The 19,427-nt window shown below is 44.8% G+C and overlaps 1 protein-coding gene and 1 long non-coding RNA gene across 3 annotated transcripts in view; both read right to left on the bottom strand.

Moving 5' to 3' along the window:
- The window catches only part of UQCC1 (ubiquinol-cytochrome c reductase complex assembly factor 1), a 46,092-nt gene extending 42,118 nt beyond the window's left edge, over positions 1-3,974 (bottom strand). The window contains exon 1 of the mRNA XM_083873246.1: positions 3,925-3,974. Within this exon, the coding sequence (XP_083729372.1) occupies positions 3,925-3,948 (24 nt within the window). The 5' untranslated portion in view covers positions 3,949-3,974. The remainder of the gene's footprint in view (positions 1-3,924) is intronic.
- Positions 3,975-12,654: 8,680 nt separating this feature from the next.
- On the bottom strand, positions 12,655-14,679 carry LOC310916104. Of its 2 annotated transcripts, none has more exons than XR_014591261.1 (4): positions 14,580-14,679; positions 14,043-14,117; positions 13,446-13,505; positions 12,655-12,825 (listed from the first exon to the last, which is right to left on the bottom strand). It is a non-coding gene; the product is annotated as an uncharacterized lncRNA (long non-coding RNA). The 2 variants fall into 2 exon arrangements; XR_014591262.1 differs by having other exon boundaries at positions 14,529-14,673.
- Between the last annotated feature and the right edge of the window lie 4,748 nt (positions 14,680-19,427).

The raw sequence follows: 19,427 nt of genomic DNA, 5'->3' as shown, positions 1-19,427 counted from the left end.
GAGCTCCAGGAGCATTTGGACAACGCTCTCAGGCACAGGGATTGCTGGGGTGTCTGTGCAGGGTTGGGCACTGGATTCAACGATCCTCGCAGGTCCCTTCCAGCTCAGGATATTTCCTGATTCTAAGAATCCTCAGATTCAAGTCCCAACTTGTGCTTGACAAGGTATAAATTTTGATTATGAAAATATTTTGCCTTCCAGTACAAGTATCCAACCCAAGCCTGATGGCAGAAACAGATGAATGGAAGGAAATGGTGGGCTGTCTACATCATAAAACCACACCACAAATTCTCTGTCTATACAATAAACTCAAACGCTTAAGAAGCATTCTTCAACTGACTGAGTAAGCTCTAAAAAGCCCTCATCCAACTCAGCTTTTATGCATGTTTCTCTTACTTTACTCAGGCACAGCTAAGAATTTTCATATTCCAAAAGCACATATTGTCCCAATAAATTTCAGTTAGGATAATTACTTTCTGTCATGAAAATGTCAGCAATAGAAAGAAGAGGTGGGGCTTTTTTGCCTGCACTTTTTTTGCACCTTTCACTTTCTGCAATATTAAAGTTAGTACAATATTTGCATCCTTCATACATGCACTGCATTAATACTGGAAATAATGTATATCTTACTAGAATGGAGATGTCATTTTCTAATAAAAATAGCTTCATTTTTGGTTGGCCACAAAGATGATTAAGAGACTGAAGCATCCAACATAAAGGAGAGGATTCGTTTTCAGAAAAGAAGACTTCAGGGAAATCTTATAAGTTTGTATTAATATCTGGTGGGATGGGCAGTCAGACTGTCCCTGGTGGTGCCCAGTGAAAGGATCATAACGAGAGCAGCAGATCTGCCCAGAGACAGGAGGAACCAACACAAACCAACCTGAGTTCCTGTTTCCCTCCCATGACCTGCAGAGTCACCGCTGTCCCTCAGGTGTGGCCATCGGCCTCGCAGGCTGACCCTCAACTCCTCCCAGAGCTGCACTTTGAATCAGTTAAGGGAACTGATTTGGGGTTTTAGAAACTGCAAAGCGTGAGATGATGCTGTTTCATTTTAAGTGTGGTTAGTGCTCACTGCTACTACACCTTCCCACTTCTACTGTAGCAAGACTACTCAGGCTTCTGATCTTTGGACATAACATCACTGTCTGCAAGTGAAATTATGAAAATGATACGTTTCTATGAAAAAACCAAAACATTTCAGCTGAGTCCCACCAAGTACTTTTTGAGATAATCTAGTGTTCTGACACTATAACAAACACCTCTGTGAGAAAGAAGCAACTTTTTCTTGTGAACAATTACTACAAGATTCCAAGGATCTGACAGAACTTTTTCGAGGCTTTTTTCTCATTAACATGCCCAGGTCGGGATATGGTTGAGAGCTTGAACATACTGAGGTTTAGAACTGTTGAAAAGCACAAATGCAACAAAACTGGACAGACATATGAAAACAAAAAATAAGCACAAGCACACTTAAAAGCTGAGATGTGATAAACAATCCAGTAATAAAGAAAGCAGACACCAGGAGATAGCAGGGCATATGAGGAGCTAAGGAATTTTATCTAAGCCAGCATCGCTCTGCAGAACACAGCCCTCCTTTCAAATTACAAGTGCTACTTCTGCTTCTCCCCTTGGCTGAAAGAAAACCTACGAAGTCTAAACTGAACAGGATTATTCAGTAATAGTCTGCAGACAGCTCCCTTGTCAAGATAGAGATGAAAGAATATCACTAGTCTTCTAAATCCTCTTGGCAATCTTTTGGAAAGTCTTAGGTAGCAGGTAATCTATTCATCAAGGTATCTTGGACAAAAGCCAGATTTATCATAATGCCAGTATTAAGGAATAGAGCGGAAATGTCAGGGCTGTATCATAAACCAGAAGTTCAGTCAGACAAAAAACCAATTTTCCTTATTTCCAGTAGAAGGAAGAAAAAAAAAGTTTTAAGACTTGTTTTCATAGAATTAGGCAACCACTAAATTCTAATGCACAAACAGGTGCTGTGAAATGTCAGGGATGAGCAGTTCTTGAGCTGAAGCTGAGCATACTTCAGATCACAAAAATGGCAGATAACTACACCATCTCCTCTCTAAAGAGAAACCTTTCTTGTCAGGCTGAAAAATCGAATTGACTTACTTTGCCACACAAATGCCAGCTGCAGTTGGCTGAGAAGCTGCTCAGGGACAGGTAAGCACAGGAGGCAAATCCTTCCCCTTCAGAAGCAGTTTTCATTGCAAACCTTGCCCTGCGGGTGCAGCTCCAGAGACAGCTGAGCCCTTCTGGTGGCTCACTGCTTCCCTACTGCTCTCCCTGCTCCCTTCCTGCCTGGCTCCCCTCTCTCTGTCTGCTGACCATTGCCTCTTTAATGCTTTCAAACTGCAGAACCTGTTGTCACTGTTCTGCTGCTCCAGCACTTGGATCACGGGGCCAAGAAAAAGGCAGGCAACAGAGCAAGGACAAAGCACAGAGAAAGGGCAGGGGTGGGAGGAGTAAGCAGGAACTCAAGGTCGCTGCATTTCACCTGCTCTTGGGAAGGTTTGTGCTTGGCTGCTTTCACCTTGAGATTGGAAAGGGCAGGGCTCACCATGCTTGGGGAAATCATACCCTGAGCCATTGGCTCAGAGTATCTGGGGACTAATTTTTTAAGTGGATATTGCCCCCATAGCAAAGGCGTTTCCTGTTCCTGGGAAATCTCTTCCCGCTTAGCAGCGTTGGCCACACTGTCTGGTGATATAAGATCACACCCAGGTACAAAATCCTGTTTTCTAGACAAAATGCTAAAAAGAGGAACTCTGCTGAAGATGCTTCAAAGGCTAATAGAAAAAAAAATATGCAAACAAATGAATGGGAAAGAAAAAAGGAGTGAAGCCATTGGAAACCCACATTTCAACAGGAACCCAAACACTTCCAATCTGAATCAGAGAACCACTAGGGCTGGAAAAGCCCTCTAAGATGATCAAGTCCAACCATTAACCCAGCACTGCCAGGTTCATTACTAAACCATGTCACCAAGTGCCACATCCACATGGTGTTTGAACACTTCCAGGGATGGTAACTCTACCCCCTGTGGTGGTGCCAGTGCCTGACCAGTAACACAGGAATTGGAATCTTTACACTATCTTTGCTATCAAACAGCTCCAGAGTGAGAGGGGAAGGTCCCATAAGGGCAATGCCCAACCCACAGGGCACACACTGAGCCCAGCAGAGGAGGCCACTGGCAGGCACCTGTCTCCAGTCCCCACCAGCAGCCCAAACCCTTACACAACAAAATCACAGGATCAATTAGACTGGAAAAGATCTCTGAGATCATCGACTTCAACCTGTGACCCCCAACACCACTATGTCAACCAGACCATGGTACTGAGTCCCTTAAACACCTCCAGGGATGCTGACTCCACCATCTGCCTGGGCAGCCCCTTCCAATGCCTGACCACCCTTTCAGTGAAGAAATTCCTCCTGATGTCCAAGCTAAACCTCCTCTGGTACAGTTTGAAGCTGTTTTCTCCCATCCTGTCCCTTGTTCTCTGGGAGCTGAGCCCAAACCCCTCCTGTCGGAGAGCTGTGCAGAACCAGAAGGTGCCCTCTGTGCCTCCTTTTCTCCAAGCTGAGACCCCCAGCTCCCTCAGCCATTCCTGGTGCTCCAGCCCCTTCCCCAACTCCGTTCCCATCCCTAAACACCCTCCAATCCCTCACTAACCCTTCTGCAAACACAAACTCTGCGGGAAAAGCCCGCCCCGCTGCTTCGCCAGACATCGGGTGCGAGGCCACAGGGCGGGAAGGCGGCAGTCCCCGCTGACACTCCTCGGGCTGCGGGGGGAGGCCGCCGCAGGGGCGGTGCGGGGACAGCCCCAGCTCCACACGCCGCTCGCCCCCTCAGCACCAGCGCTCTCTCTCCTCCTTCCCTCCCTCCCTCCTCCCTTCACTCACCAGGGCCCGCGCCAGCGCCGCCATCAGTCCCCGGCGCCGCTTCCGCCGGCGCGGCCCGGCCCCTTCCGCGGGAAGCGCCCGGCGGGACGGCGGCCTGAGGTCCCGCGGCGTCGGGAGCCTTCCCTGGCGTGCAACCAGCGGATAACGACATGCTCGAGAGAGTAACTATGTAATTGTGTTTCCATGGGACGGAGAGCGCCTTTTCCCAGTATTTAAAGCGCAGGCCATAGGCTGCCTATGGATGGGGTAAATGTTAAGGAAGCTTTCAATTTCTGACCATTCTGTAGCGCCCTGGTCACTGCCAAAGGTCAGAGACTTTCACTGCTGGAACCGAAACCCCTCCACAGTGGGGGGCTCAAATGAACCGAAGGGTGTCCCTCCATTCCCCACTCTCACACAGACCAGGTTTCCCACAGCAGAGTCACATTCCTCTTTCCACAAAACTATTTATTCACAGCGCAGCAACAAGAAACAGCTCGATCCCGTAGCCTCCAGGGAAGGCCCTTGAACCCCTGGGCTGTTACACCTTCGCAGTCCAAGCACAGCAAAGTCTCAGCTCTTCCTCATGAGTCTTTGGCTCCCGTCTCCCTCTCCGTGTCCATCCACTTCCCTGGCTCCTGCTGTGGTTCTCTGTCACCCGGACCTGTCTCTCTGCCCTTTCTTAACCAGAGGTTGGCAGCTCATGGCTCCCACCTGGAGATCAGTCTGCGTTTCAATCTGCACCTCAATCTGCAGTTTGCAGGCCGAGTTACCTGGACCAGATTTATTTCTCAGCGGTAAAGCCTAGCAACAGTTTTCTGACCTCTCACATCTTCTGTAGGAACAATCCCTGGATTTATTCAGTTTTGGAGTAAATTTTGCAACCGAATTGGAGAGATCGGGTCCAGAAAGTGAATCAAAGCACCTTTCCTTGGGAAGGGAAACACCTGCTCCTCCTGTTGGTGCTGCAGGGGATCATCTGCCTAGTGGTGGTAAAGGCCAACAAGACTTTTCTGTCCTGGCACCTTTTGTGCATGAGCAATCCTCAGATGTATTTGTTATTGGAGGTGGTATCATAAATTTTGGTTATGGGCTCCTGAATGGAAATGACTTTTCCATGGGAAGAAAAGCAAGTAGTCCCAGTGTTCCAGGTGCAGATGATGGGCTACTCAACAGGAGGTGAAGGCCAGCAAGACCTTTCTTTCTTGGAACCTGTCGTGTTGTAGCAATTCTTGGACGTATTCAACCTTGGAGCTGAGCTCCTGATGCCAAACTGGGATCTGCATGTAAATGACACCACTTTTCTTTGAGAAAGGAAGCACCTAGTCCTGCTCTTGGTGCTGCATATGATCATCTGCGCAATGGAAATAAAGGTCAGCAAGATTATCTGTTTCAGAATTGTGCAAGCCTGCGTGCTTGGTGACATTCAACAAATCCAGTATGCCCTGGCAGAGTTTGCACAGCATTTTTTAGACACATAAATTCAGAGTTAGCAACTTCCCAAGTACAGCCCCTCTATTAGGATCAGTTAGTTGTTTCCATATAGTTACATAATCCAGGAATCTTTTTGACCTGTAAGTATGATGTAGGTAATACAATGAACATAGTTCACCTATGGAACACATGGACCTTGAGTATTTTGCCAGGTTAGCAATGTAGACGTAGGCATACATCAACATCTTGATTTACTCTGTCCTTAAAGCTTGTTAGTTACAGGATGTCCATGGGTAGGAGATGCTCCTGCTCCCTGTTCCACTGACAGGGTCTCCTTTCTTGATCATTAGGTTTGAAAGTACACAAAAACCTTACACCAAAGAACATCCTGACTTAAGATAATCTTGACGCATATTCCACATTTTCCAACAGTATGGGAGGCTCCAAGTCTGTGCTGAGGTTTGGTTTGGAAGGGGCAGAGGTGGCAGATCCGTGCCTGCCTGCTGCTGTCAGCCATGTCCTGGGGATGGTGGTTCTGCCCCAGGGCAGCATGGAAGGAGCCATAGCTCCGGTAGCTTAGGTTGATCAGGCCATCCTGGCTGCCCCAAGCATCAGTGTAAGCCTGCACACGTGTCAGCACTGGGGTACATGGCAGGAGAACGTGGCAGAGTCCCTCACCCAGAGTCCCCCAGAGCCAGCAGCTTGCTGCCAGGAGCCATCCTGCCTGTCCCTGTCACATGTTCTCTGCTCCTGGCTGCTGCTGGCACCAGCTTTCACGAGGCCACAGAGTGAGCCTGAGCAGTGACCCAATGGGGTGAAGCAAGCTGGCTTGTTTTGCGAGGTTAGACTGAATCTGGATCACATCTGCATCACCTCACAAACGCCAGTGCTGGTGCAGATGTGAGCAGCAGCAGCTGGGGCAGGGAGTGAGTCTGCGCTGCCGGCAGCAGTGCTGGCTTAGAGGGCTTAGGGAACTATAATATTCTCCTCCTCTCTTTCCCAGCGTGTTAACTGGGATGTCAGCTTCTCAGGAGGGCAGTAGCAGCTGCTTTAATGGCCCTGAAACTTCACAGTAGTCCTTAGAAATCTTTCATATGTTCTTAAATATCAGGCCTCAGGGGCCCAATGGAATCACCTGTCTGGACTTCCTTTCCACAGGCATCCCAAGTCCCTGTGCTTGCAGCTGGTCTTTCCCAAGATGTTCTGACTCCTCACAGTTATCTGCTGAAAAGGGGGGTTTAACTGTGTCTGGCAAGGTGTTTAGTGAACAAGTTGTTCTGACGAGGCAAGATGTTGAACAATGCAGGGAACTGTGGGATCTCCATTGGGGAAATGCTACATTTCATTTTGTTCTTGTGCCTGCAGCAAATTCCAGGCAGGAAGGTTAAAGCTGGTTTTGTTGCTTTCTATTTTCTTAGCTGCCCTTTGTGCATTACACTCAAACCAATATTAAATACCATTGTTAACAGCAAATTTTTTTGGGAAGGCAGTGGAGAAGAGTGATTACACTTTTCTGAACCCTCTTTGCCATTATTGAGTTACAGCCATTAAAAATTATATGCTTAAGAGGCCCTAAAGTGTGCAGTCATGCAGAGAAAAGGCTCTTGCCACAAGCAGCGTCTCTCGGTGATGTGACATGGTCTGTCCACCACAGTGGACACCTTCCAACTCAAAGTTGTGTCTGATAAATATTGACACTTACCTGGGTTTGTGTTAGTCTACCTAATGATACACAAAATGATTCTGACACACTTCAGTTGGAGAAAGTTACTGGCCCACCTAAGATTCCTCTGCCTGTCTCTGCTCCATATACCACCAAATCCTTTCCCCATCAGTCTGTCTGAACACAGCTCCCAGAGGGAACAGAACAGCACAGTCTCTGATGGGATATGAAGCTAGAAGAATTGGCTATGGACCTGAGCTTCAATTTTAGTTTCAGTTCTCAAGGGATTCCCTCAATCAGAGCACTGGCAATTTATTCCCCTTTACATACATTTTTGCTGTCCTTAAGCTCCTCCACTCAGCTCTGCTCAGTGGGCAGCTGCACAGCTTTTTTGTCTTACATCTGAGATAATGAATCTTCCATGTGGAAGATTCTCCTCTTCCTGGGAGATTGTGACATGAGGCCACTAAAGAGGCTGCGGAACTTGCTGTCACATGTTTTCTGAAACACGGTGGGAAACATCAACAGTGGCCTCAGGTATTCATGTGGCTGAACAGGAAAGAAGGATCAGAAAGTATATGATGACATTTAATGTACATAATGATTATAAAATAAATTTCTTATTATTTATAATAATAGTTCATTTATTTATTAAGACATTATATTTAATGGGCCTCCTAATTTGGCCTCAATCCTGTCTTCTCTTTAGCTTCTCCTGGGCTGGTTTGGTGGTCATTACTACAACTCTCTTTCCTTTTTGTCCTAATTAACAAGAAATGATAAATAACTTTTAAACAAAGACATTTAAATATTTGATCTTCCTGTCCTCTTCATTCCCCATCAGTACATACTTTTCTTTTGAATGTTATCATAGCACGTGCTCTTCCTGTTTTCACACAGAAAAAACAGACTGATCATTTTCATGCAGGCCTGTGCTTTTATATTTTAAAATGTTAAACATGCAGGTTAACTGAACATCTTGAAATGAAGTCCCATAACAGCATCTTGTATTTTTCTGTTCTTGGACAAATGAAGAATCAAAATCAACTTAATAAGGAAATTGTTAGCCCAACATTTGCCGAGGGGAGCTTTAGACCAGGGCAAAAGTACAAATCCTTCAACTTCGATCTTTCCTCTGCTCATTCTCAAATTCCTGTCTAAGTAAAGATTTAAAATTGTATTAATTTTCCTTTTTAATCACCTACTCCTGCTTCTGCAGATGTAGAGTCAAAGGAGTTGTGAGGAAAGAGGATCTGTCCATGTTACCTGGGACAAGCAGAGCTTGGACATTCTAGCTAACTAGAGCAAAAATAATCCATATGGGTATTCCAGGACACTCTGGAGATCATGATAAAGAGAAACCCAGCAGAAAAAACTCATCCAGAAGGTCTTAATAATTCTGGTTTTGTGCCAATAGTGCAGAAGTGCCAGCTGGCCCCCACAGCTACATGAGTGTCTTTCCTGGTGCTCCAGGTTCTGAAAGGGCTTTGTATGTACCACCAGAGCCAGTGTGGATCTGGCATTGCATCCTGTCTCATGCATTCCTTTAGGGCTGGAAGTGCAGATCAGTGATAACATATACCTTGGTGCACTGGTGTATGTGGATTGACTTCTTCCAGAGCTTTCCTGGATGTGTCTGCACTGCTTTTAGCAGAACTCTGAGTTCCAGCAGAGTGGTGAGGGGCCATCTGACCGCACAGGGAAACCCGGGCTCACTAGATTCCTGCTTCTGACTGTTGCTGAAGGAAAACGGCATTTCTAAGCTTGAACTGGTAGTTCATAAACAAATTTGTCATACTTTTCTCTTGCAAAATATTTCTTCTTTTTATATGGAGTAAATCTGAAAACTTTGAGGCCAAGTCCACCCTTAGGAATATGTTACAAGCTGAAAAAGGACATTTAATGGAAGAAAATTATATTTTAGCAACATAAAGGTGCTTAGTCCTCCCCGTAAGACTCAGCTTGGGATGTCAGTGTGCATACATTTTTCTATTGCCATTCCCAGGAAAAATGCTCTTTAAAAATATGAAATTAAGATGTATTTTTCAATAAAAATACAACCCTTACAATTCACTATGGACCTTGAAAGATTTGGCAAGTATGGAGATCAAATCCCTGATCTGGAATTCCTTGGCTAGAGGTGCAAAGCAGTCCTTGCTCTGGTCTCCAGAAGGGAATTACCCCCCTTCTGCACCAGTGCTGACGGAAGAAAAGCAGACATGAAGCAGAACAAGCTGATCAGTGCTGCACCTCGCTGAGTTTGGTGAAGCCTGGCAAGCACAACCTGAACTCCATGACTGAACTGTTCAGGGGGAGTAGAAATAGAACCTGGTTACTTTTTCCAGGCTTTTATATCCTAGTGGCTGCTGCTACTGTTAAATATGATAAACTCCTATTTATTCACATTAGCCAGCCATCAATACTCTCTGTTTGCTGGGCAAGCCCAGGACGTTCCCCTCCCCACCTGTCAAATCTGGAGTGTGCTTTGGCACCCTGCCACTGCAGAGTCTCAACGACTTGAACAGAAACGAGACATCCCAGTACTTAAGCTGCCTCTGTTTCATGAGCTTTTCTTCCCATCTGTCTGCTTTCTGAAGAAGAAAGTGTTTGCTGGTCAGAGAGGTTTTCCACTTGCGCGTCCTTCAGCTTTCCATTACCTCTCCGAGGTTATATGGGGTGCAGGGCTATACACTGTACTGTACTATATGCAGAGGTGTTCAGACTTAATTTATTCCCTTCTCCTGGATAAAGATTATTGCAGCTGTGTGTTTTGGAAAACTATCAATGAAGGGAGTTCAGCTCATACAACACACTTTCAATAGGGTACTGTGCTCTATATTTCCAGGTTCTGTTTTAATTACACTTGCATATTAGCTTGGAGGAAGCTGAAATCTGGAAAATGTTTCCTCATATACCATGTCTTAAACCTCCCTGACCTTCTGTTTTATACCAAGTACTTTTATGTTTGTGATGAAAACCATATAATATGGGGCAAGGTCTGGGTATCCCGGATAATCTACCAGAGACACGCTGTCAGTCCTTCCTAGCAAAGACTGAGCAGTTCTAACTGAGAAATGTCCCTACCATCCCTCACCCCACCACTTTCCAGCAGTCCTGCCTTCTTCCCTCCCTTCACATGGCTCCCAACAAGGGCCCCATGCTGTGAATAGGGCATGCAGTGGCAGGGAAAGGTTCCTGCTGCTCCGAAGGATCTTGAGGGAATGAGTTTACAGGATGGCTCATGCAGTGCCCGCCTGTATCCCAGAAAAACAAGGAAAAGGCCCAGCCTCATTAGAGGGCTGTGTCCAGCAGTGCACTCCTACACTTTCTCGGAGGCTGGCGAGCCAGAGCAGCCCAGGGGCCCTTGGGGTGCCTGAACAGTGGCTCCTCCTGGGCCAGGGGAACAGATGCTGCTCTGGAGTGTCTGTACTGCCTGCACTGGGCACCACTGGAAAAAAACCCAAAACAACCACCTAGTGTCCAGAATTTAAACCTCCTCAAGACAGCTGGCACTATGCTGGGAGAGCATGGCATTGGTGAGAGCTCTAGCATGGCACTTGCCCTCTCCAGGAATAAGCAGCTACAGGCAGGTTACAAGCAGATTGCAAGCAGGCTGCAAGCAGGCTACAAGCAGGTTACAGAGGTGCCCTATGGACTCACAGCAAGAGGTGCAAACCTCCTCCAGCAGTCTGAGAGCACATGCTTCCCAGGGCTGACAGCAGAAAAAAATGTGTAGGAATCAGGCATCTGGTCTAGAGCAACTTTCAAGCAAACTTAAAATCTACGCCAAAGAGAGCACATCTTGATTTTCGCATCCTTGGGATGTCTGGAGATTTTCCAGGGACAAAGGGAATACATGTGAATATGTGTGAGCAGCAGAGGGTTTGTCATTCCCCTACCCAGCTCTTGAAGCCCAGCACCTCACCATTCCAGAAGTACAGATTGCTGCCAGCATCTTTCTTCTATATCTTCTTGAGGAGCTCACTCTTCCTGGAGGCATGGGATGGCGGTGGCCCCTCCAGCCTGGGACCCTGGGCTCTGCTCTGGAGCCTGCCACTGACAGGGTCCTTAAGGTCCCACCTTCACTTATCCCAACACCTCACCCTAAAAAGCAAAGTAACTTTTACTTCATAATTAATAACAGGAATTGCATAAATCATATCAAGCAGAGACTTTTTAGTGGCACTGAACTGGTTTTTAACTCAGCTGTAAACAAGGATTTTCAACTCTGAGGCAAGAACTTATAAAATGGAAAGCTTTTCATTAGAAAGCAGTGATTATGGAAAAGCAGGGTTGGTCATAATAGAAAGCTGATTCTGTACTCCGTGATGTGGGAGCTGAGAGGGAAAGTTGATCCCCAAACTGTAAAGGTCAAAATCCAGTAAAAGTAGAAAGTTAGTAGTGCCTCTGTGGTGTTGATGAGACTGTCACTGCAACATTAAATGAGTTCTGGTGTTTACATACTAAAAGTATTTAGAGAAGTGAGAGCCTAAAGGAAAAAACCCAAGAAGAAAAAAATCTGGTAACAAAGGTGCACAGCAAAAGCAGAACAAAGTCGATCAACCTCTTCCACAAAAAATAAGAGAAAAACATTCATCATAGTCTGCACAGGTAGAACAATGCCCATGGGAGTAAGTTTTTTAAAGCAGCAGACAAAGAAGCCAATTCAGTAATTCAAAGTGGAAACTGGACAGTAAGTAGAAATAGCTGCTTATTAAAAAATGAAGTGTTAATATTCCCAGAATTAGCTTAGAGCTGAATGTGGTGAGCTTTTTAAAACTTTCGGTCTTTAAATCAATCCTGGATCTCTCTTTCCAAATATGTACTACCCAGCTATTATATAGCGTCATTTAATTCCACAGAACATTAAAAATAGGCTTAAAAATAATAGATGGGAAAAGGGATACCACATCAGACAGCCATGCTCCTCTAACAAGACAGTGGTCAACCCCTGGTAAGTCCTACTGGTTTGAGCTACGATGTCCCATTGTGTTGGGAAAGACAGGACAGGAAGGACTTATGAATATGACTGCATGATAAAAAATACTGCAGATACAAAACCTGAGTGAAATAGGAATGAAAGCCAGTTTCGAGATGTGTGCATGGCAGGCAGGAAGACGGTAATTAAGCTGACAAAGGACAAGAATGTTGCCTTTCTACCTTGGCAAAAGGCATCCAAGAACAAATGCATAAGAAAGAAGTCTATAGAGAGTCAAATAACATGGTAATGCAGTCGTTCTTATAGGCTGCAGGCAAAGTTTGTAGGTTTTGTATCTCACGCCAGTTGGTCAATGTGAATTAGAATATTCAACAGAAAAAAGGATGTATTGTAAAAAGAGGATCGCTCTCTTACTCTCTGGCCCTCTTGCCCTCTTCTCCTCTCTCTTGCTCTCTTGTCTTGTCCCCTCTTCCCCGCTCTTGCCTTGTCCTCTCCTCCCCGCTCTTGTCCACTCATCTCCTCTCCTCTCTCTCACCTCCCTTGCTCCTGCTCTCTCCCCACGTTCTTCCCCTGCTCCTGCCCCGTTTATACCCCTGAGCTCTCTTCTCTCTCTCTCTCTCCCCATTCTCCCTTTAGGGCTTTGCTCCAGCTAAGGCTGGTGGCTGGAAGCAGGCCCACTTTACCCACGACCCTTGTAATAATAAAGCCACGTGTTTCTAGAACATCTCAGGTGTGCAGAGTTCCTTGTCCCTGCCATCCACGGAGAAAAATCACTACACCATTGTACCAGTTTACTCCGAGTTTTGCCTTCATTGTGGAAGAACAGATTTGCCAAGTTAGACCATGGATCTCATGGAGCTCATCTTCTATAGGAAACAGCAGATCCCTACAAAGAAAATAATGGACATGGAAATGGAAAATAAAGGACAAATGTGCAGCAAAGTTTTCTTGGCAGAGCTTTTGAACTTCCAGCTGCCAGGGGCTCAGAAAGTCCCATGGACTCATTGCAAGCAGCTTTTGATGGATTTTTCTTCTTTTTCTTTTTTTTGAACATTTATAAATTTTAGCATCCCAACCAGGGTGTGCTCAGAAGTTCTACAGCTGGGCTGCCCTGAGGGAATCAGTGTCATTCTGCTTGCTTCAAGCCTGTCCTGAGCCACTATCATTTGGTGTACTGTGGTTCTTGTTTGAGAGAAAACTTGCTCCCAGTTCACATTCTTAGTCCTCACCACTTTTCCTTCTTGCCCCAGCCACCTTTCATTGGAGGGCTTCAGTCTCATTACTTGTCTCACAGAAGCTGTTCCATATTTCCTGTCCTTACTGCCCTTCTCCAGCTCCTTTGCATGCCAAAGTATTTTAGAGTTGAGTGCAGTGGTTGCATATTGTCTTCTCATTTATTCTCTATTTCCCTCTCAGTCATTCCTAAAGTTGTATTTGCTTCACTGATTGCTGTAAAAACTGAACTGACACTTCAGGGACTCAGAAGTAATTTTTTTTTTTTTTTACCTGGGGTAAGCAGAGCTCATCAAGCCAAATGATCCTCATTGTTCTTCTTGCCCTTATCACCTGCAAATTAAATTGCCATCCTTCAACCACATTATTAGATTCAACAGCCCCATAATTTGCTTATGATTGCCAGTTCAGAACAGTCACCCTTTAAAGTACTGAATTAAGTTTCTTTTCTCTTGAGACTCCCAAACCTCTGGAATTTCCCCCAAATCCCAAGATTTATTAAAAATCAGTAGGCTTACTGGTGCAGGTTAAGTGTTTTAAAACTGACAATGCTAGCACATGCTCCTCATCACTTTCTTATCTTACAGGCATGGGTAATATTTCATTACTGTTGCAAGAAGTGAATTATTTCTTATGCCTTTTTCTCTTACCAAAAGTATAATGTTTTGAGAGACAGATAGCCCCACTGTGTTTTGAGATAAAGAGCAGGGCATTTTTCTAGAATTCCAAAGAATCAATTTGTGTTTAGAGTTTCTGTGCTACTGAAAGAATCCATCTTATATTTTCTGGAACTTAATGATCAAATGTTTTTATGTTGCCCAAGTCCTTTCTTTCTCTCCTCTCTCCTTCCTCACACTCAGCGTTTCTTACCTGTCTCTTGACTAATTCAGCAGCTGTTCTCACAATGCTCCTGAACCACCAGGCTGTCTGTAACCTGCTGTTTACCTAGGAACACAGGAAGTAAAAGAATCAGTTAAATGTGGAAACATATACTTTAAGTCCTTCCTCGAGGTCAGATCAGCTATTCCCCAGGGGGTATGCAGGGGTAGGTGTCTGTGTCAGCCCTGCTTTGCAATCTGTCCAGCTTCATGCCTGTGGGGCACAGGCAGGAATGTGACTTTCCCAGTAGCAGTGGGAGACATGGGGAATTCCCCCTCCTGGTGCCTCCAGCTAGGCAGAAGTACAGCAGGGAAAAGAACTGGGCCCAAGCTCTCATCACCTTGGCAATTAAAAAAACTCCCAACAAACCCAGGACTCTTGTGCTTAATAGGAGCCTCTCCACTCCTTTTTTGCCGGGAAAGTACAATCCTCTTGTGCCTGCAGCTGAATCCCAACAGGACGGAGGGACCCAAATACCTGTCCCCAGCCAGGAAGCTCATTTGGGACACTGTGCCAGGTGTCACCCACCAGCTCCTGCTCGGCACAGACGCTTCAGCTCATTCTCCCAGTGCCTGGATATTCCCTCTTGCTGTTGGGGAAGCTGCTTACTTCAGTCGTCTGAATCAGCTGCTGGAGCCAAGGGTTGCTGAGAAAAGCACAAAAATGCCAAAGTTAAGCACTTTGTAAAGTCCAGAGCTACCTTTAACCCCAGGCTGCACATGGCTAGGAGAAGACAGACTGCTTGTGCCTGGGGCCCAGCAATGACATCTGTGATCCACCTGAAAGTCTCATAAATGAAAGTCCCTCATCATCCAGATTCTGTTGGTTTGGACTCCCACAACAGCACACATGGCCACCACAGTCAGTGTTGTGGGAAAGTTACTGCTGTTTCTGTCTGTCCAATACCACTGTCAGAAGTTATTTGCCTCTGCTGAGCTTCTGAAGTATTGTACCAGCAAAGGTGTGGCCAGCAGGACCAGAGCAGGGATCATTTTCCAGTGCTGGGCACTGGTGAGGCTACACCTCAAATCCTGGAACTAGTTCTGGATCCCTCATGACAAGAAAGACATTGAGGGGCTTGAGTGTGTCCAGACAAGGGCAATGAAGCTGGGGAAGGGTCTGGAGCACAGGTGTGATGAGAAGAAGCTGAGTGAGCTTGGTGGACTCAGCCTGAAGATAAAGATACTCAGGAGCAAAGGAAGTTGTAGCCAGGTGAGGGTTGGTCTTTTCACCCACTGAACAAGTGACAGGACAAGAGAAATATGCCAGGGGAGGTTAAGGTTGGATATTGAGGTCAATTTTTTCATGGAAAGGGTGGTCACTCATTGAACAGGCTGCCCATGGTGGAGTCACCATCCCTAGAGGTGTTAAAAAATGTGTGGATGTGGCACCTGGGGACATGGGTTAGTGGCAAACCTGGCAACTCTGGGTTAAAGGTTGGACTCCATGATCTTGGAGGTCTTTCCCAGCCTTAACAATTGTGTTATTCCATGATCCAGCAGCCTGCTCTTGCTCTAAGCCTTCAGCAGTTTCTGGGCTACAGCTCTCAGGAAAGCCCTAGAAGCCACTAGCATGGGAAGGACAGGCAAGTGCTAAGAAAGAATTACTTGCACCAAGCCCTCAGAATAAGGGGGTTTTTTCCTGGTGGGCACATAGAGAGAATCATAGAATCATTTAGGTTGGAAAAGACCTCTGAGGTCATTGAGTCCAACCTTGGACTGATCACTACCTTGTAAACTAAACCACAGCACTGAGTGTCCCATCCAGTTGTTTCTTCAACACCTCCAGGGACGGTGACTCCATCATGTCCCTGGGCAGCCCCTGCCAATGCTTGACAACTCCTGTGAAGAAATTCTTCCTGATGGCCAACCTGAACTTCCTCTGGTGCACCTTGAGTCTGTGTCCTCTCATCCCACTATTTGTCACCTGAGATGTGTCTGTTCCCCCAGCAGCACTGCCACCCACCCAGCTCCTGTACACTTGGAGGTACATCCACTCTACAGTTGCTCCTGCATTTGCTCCACCTTATTATTCAGTCTTTCACCCAGTCTCAGCTCCTGCTGTGGAGGCTGCCTGTCTGTGTTCCTCTGAGGGCCACTTGTCCCCAGGTCCTCTCTCTCAAGCCACATTCCCTTAGAGCACCTCCTCCTGCTTTTCCCTGCACTGCCTTTAGCCCTTTAATCCTCCCTAGCTGGGTTCCTGTAACCTGATCACCAACCCTATGAGTTAATGACTTCTTTGCCATCTGAAGTTTATGAGTCTTGTTTCACATTGGCAGAAAAGAGAGCTGTGGGGAAGATATCCATCCCCTTCTCTCAGCATGGGGAGGACCAAGTTGTGTTTCTTTTCTGAAGTTTCTGGAGAAGGATTAATGTTTTGAAGGCATTTGCATGAGCAAACTGAAATGTCTCTGGTTTTATCAGTTAAAGCCTTATTTCTGACTTTATGCAACAATCAATGGCATTGTGTAAAAAGAGGTAGATGGAAACTGGATGTGCAGAAGCAATACCTTCATTTAAATTCAATTTAATTAGTTTTAATGGCATTTCTCTGGCAGTATGATGGGCAGAGGCTGCTTAGCCTGGATTCCTGGATGGTAAAAAATGGCTTAAGATATTGTATTGAAGAGATTCTAAGAGAAAAAACAGTGAAAAGAACATTTTCTGTCCCCTAACAGAGGGTCAGCCAATTAATCACTGTTATTATTGACTAAGTCATTTTTTTCTTGACAGCTGTGCCCTTCAAAATGACATCAGGGGAAACTGAATCCATTTGCATTACTTCAGCTGGCCAAATCACTGCAGAAAGTTGAAACTAGTTCTGAAAAAAACAACGAGGAAAACAGGGACATCGGTGAACTTTGAATGACACAATAAATAGGCTATTCTGAGCACTCAGCAAAGTGCATTTACTGCTCTGTATTTACTGTTTTTCAAAAATGTTAAGATTATTGTTTATTGAATTTGTTGAGAAGCAATGAAATCTCCTGCAATTTTATTTTTAAATATCATTTTACTACCCAACAGCAATAGTAAATCCATAAAATAACACGATTGACCAGGACTATGGAGTAAAAAAAATACTGTTTGCTTTGTACATTCTTATTAGTCTTGGCTAAGATGTTATAAAAGCAGTATCTTTTAACACCTTTTATTATACAAGGGTCAAGGGGATTTTATGTTTCTTAAAGAAAGCTTCAAATAGCCCACATAGCGGGTTCCTGCATCTTTCATATGGCTGCTGTATAAACAAGCCCATTTTACACAGGAAATGACATAACCATGTAAAAGTGTACATGGAGTTTAGGCACATATTCAAACACTAATGGGAATGCATTGTTTTCAATGGCATACTTTTATGTTTACCTATTGAGCTTAGTACCCATATTTTAGCCAAATACAACAAAAATTATCCACACATACCTGTCTTATAGTGTACTGTTTATTTGAAATTTGGACCTTCACAAAGACTCTCGCGGGACAGATAATGACCCTAAAAAGTAAATACAAATGAGGCATTCTCAGTGAGAGAGTGAAACCTGCCATCATAAAGGTGGAAAGCTAAACTTTTAACCTGTATTGCTTTACAGCTCAGGTTTCTGCCATCCAGTTGCTCACACCAGCTCACCCATGGGAAGAAAGCCGTAACAATAATTTAGGGTGTCTATCTTTGCATGTTATATAATGACCTGGCTAAAGAAAGTAATGCCAAACTCCTGCAGTCATAGAATCAAGAATCACTCAGGTTGGAAAAGTCTTCCACTAAACCACATCATCAAATGTCATAGCTGCTTGTTTACTGAACACTTCCAGGGACGGTGACTCCAGCACTTCCTTGGCCAATGTCAAGGTTCCCTGTTTCTCTCCAGTTTCCATACTGAGTGTCAACTCAAGGGTGTGCCTTATTCCTAATTCCCTGGGATTGGAGGGGAATGAAGATTGAGTGAACCCTGCCTGGGTCTTTCTTTTGTGCTCATCCGTGCCATTCATGTACTTTGGGAAGTTTCAATGCCTGTTTCTCTTCACATGCCAGGAAACTGAAACTGCAGATTGCTGTCTAAAGTTTTGACAAGTTTGGCAACCATTTGTAAGAAGACAGAAGTTTGTGACAGGGGATTCCAATACCTTCAACAATGTACCAATAAAGCACCTATAGGCTAGTACACATTTACACTATGGGGAAAGTCAGTAGAGCATTCCAGAATAAAATAGTGTTGAACTACAATTCCCAGATTTATCAAAAAATTTCACAATGTAAATGCAAAAGAACGCTCTGGACATCACAATATTGGTTTATAACTAATGGTATAAACCAAGAATACTCAATTTAAAACCTCAAAGTGAAAAAGAACCTACCCTATTCCTATGCCCATGATTATAAATTCCTCACTTTGAGCTGAACCAAACTTGAGCAGTGCCAGGGCTGTGCCTTCTGTATTTCACCACCTTTGAGAGACCAGCCACACAAACTGAACTGAAACTAACCTGGACACTTGGGCTTAAACTGCTTCTATTTTGGCCAAACCCATTTCTGAAGCAGTAATAATCCATTATGATTCCAGCATTTTTCTGTTTGTAGTTTCAAATTTGTTTAAACTGATACAACAGACCTACTGGTGGTTTGGTTTTATATTTTCTGTTCTAGGTATAACTCCCACCAAGCAGAATGTAGAATTTTGAATGATTACCAAACAGTGTCTTTTAAGACATTAGTCTGTCAGTATTTCTTTTAATTTTTCCTCAGATCATACTTTTGCTTTGGGATAATTGCAAAACCTTGCCATATTTTTCCATTTAGATGCTGATACATACTCAATTTAAATACAATTTACCTGAGCTTTGGTCTTGCTTTATTCATGCATTGAAAAAGTCATAAAAGGACACCAAGAAAGAACCTCAGAGAGGTTTATACTTACTAGGCTTTAGAAATTTTCTATTGTGACTAGCCTCACCAGGACTCTCAGGCTGGTCACCAGCTCTGCAGTGTGAACTGAACAGGAATTTTCCTCCTCAGATTTCCAAACTATCATGCTTGTTGTGTAACACCAGTGCTCCCATCCACCAGAGTTAAAGCACTTGATGAATCCAAGTGGTACTGAAGCAAACTGCCCCATGCAGGCAGTCCTAATCCCAGGAGTTAACTTGTCTTAACTTAGATTTGCTTCAAGTGTATTTAAATAGGCAGTATTTGCTATTTTAAACTGATCACCCTGAGCCATTGAGGAATGTGCCTGTGTGGTTAATAACTGGCATGGCACAGCTATGTCTCCTACGTCAGAGCAGAGATTTCCTTGGGAATGTGCAAACAGCATTCCCAGAGAATGGGAGCAGCACTTCCTAAGGAAGAAAGGAGACAACCCTTTGTCATGGTCATCTA

This window comes from Zosterops lateralis (genome assembly GCF_965231275.1).
Source record: "Zosterops lateralis genome assembly, chromosome: 16".
NCBI lineage: Eukaryota > Metazoa > Chordata > Aves > Passeriformes > Zosteropidae > Zosterops > Zosterops lateralis.
The sequence above is the reverse complement of the archived record's forward strand: the minus strand, read 5'-3'. Positions and strand labels throughout refer to the sequence as shown.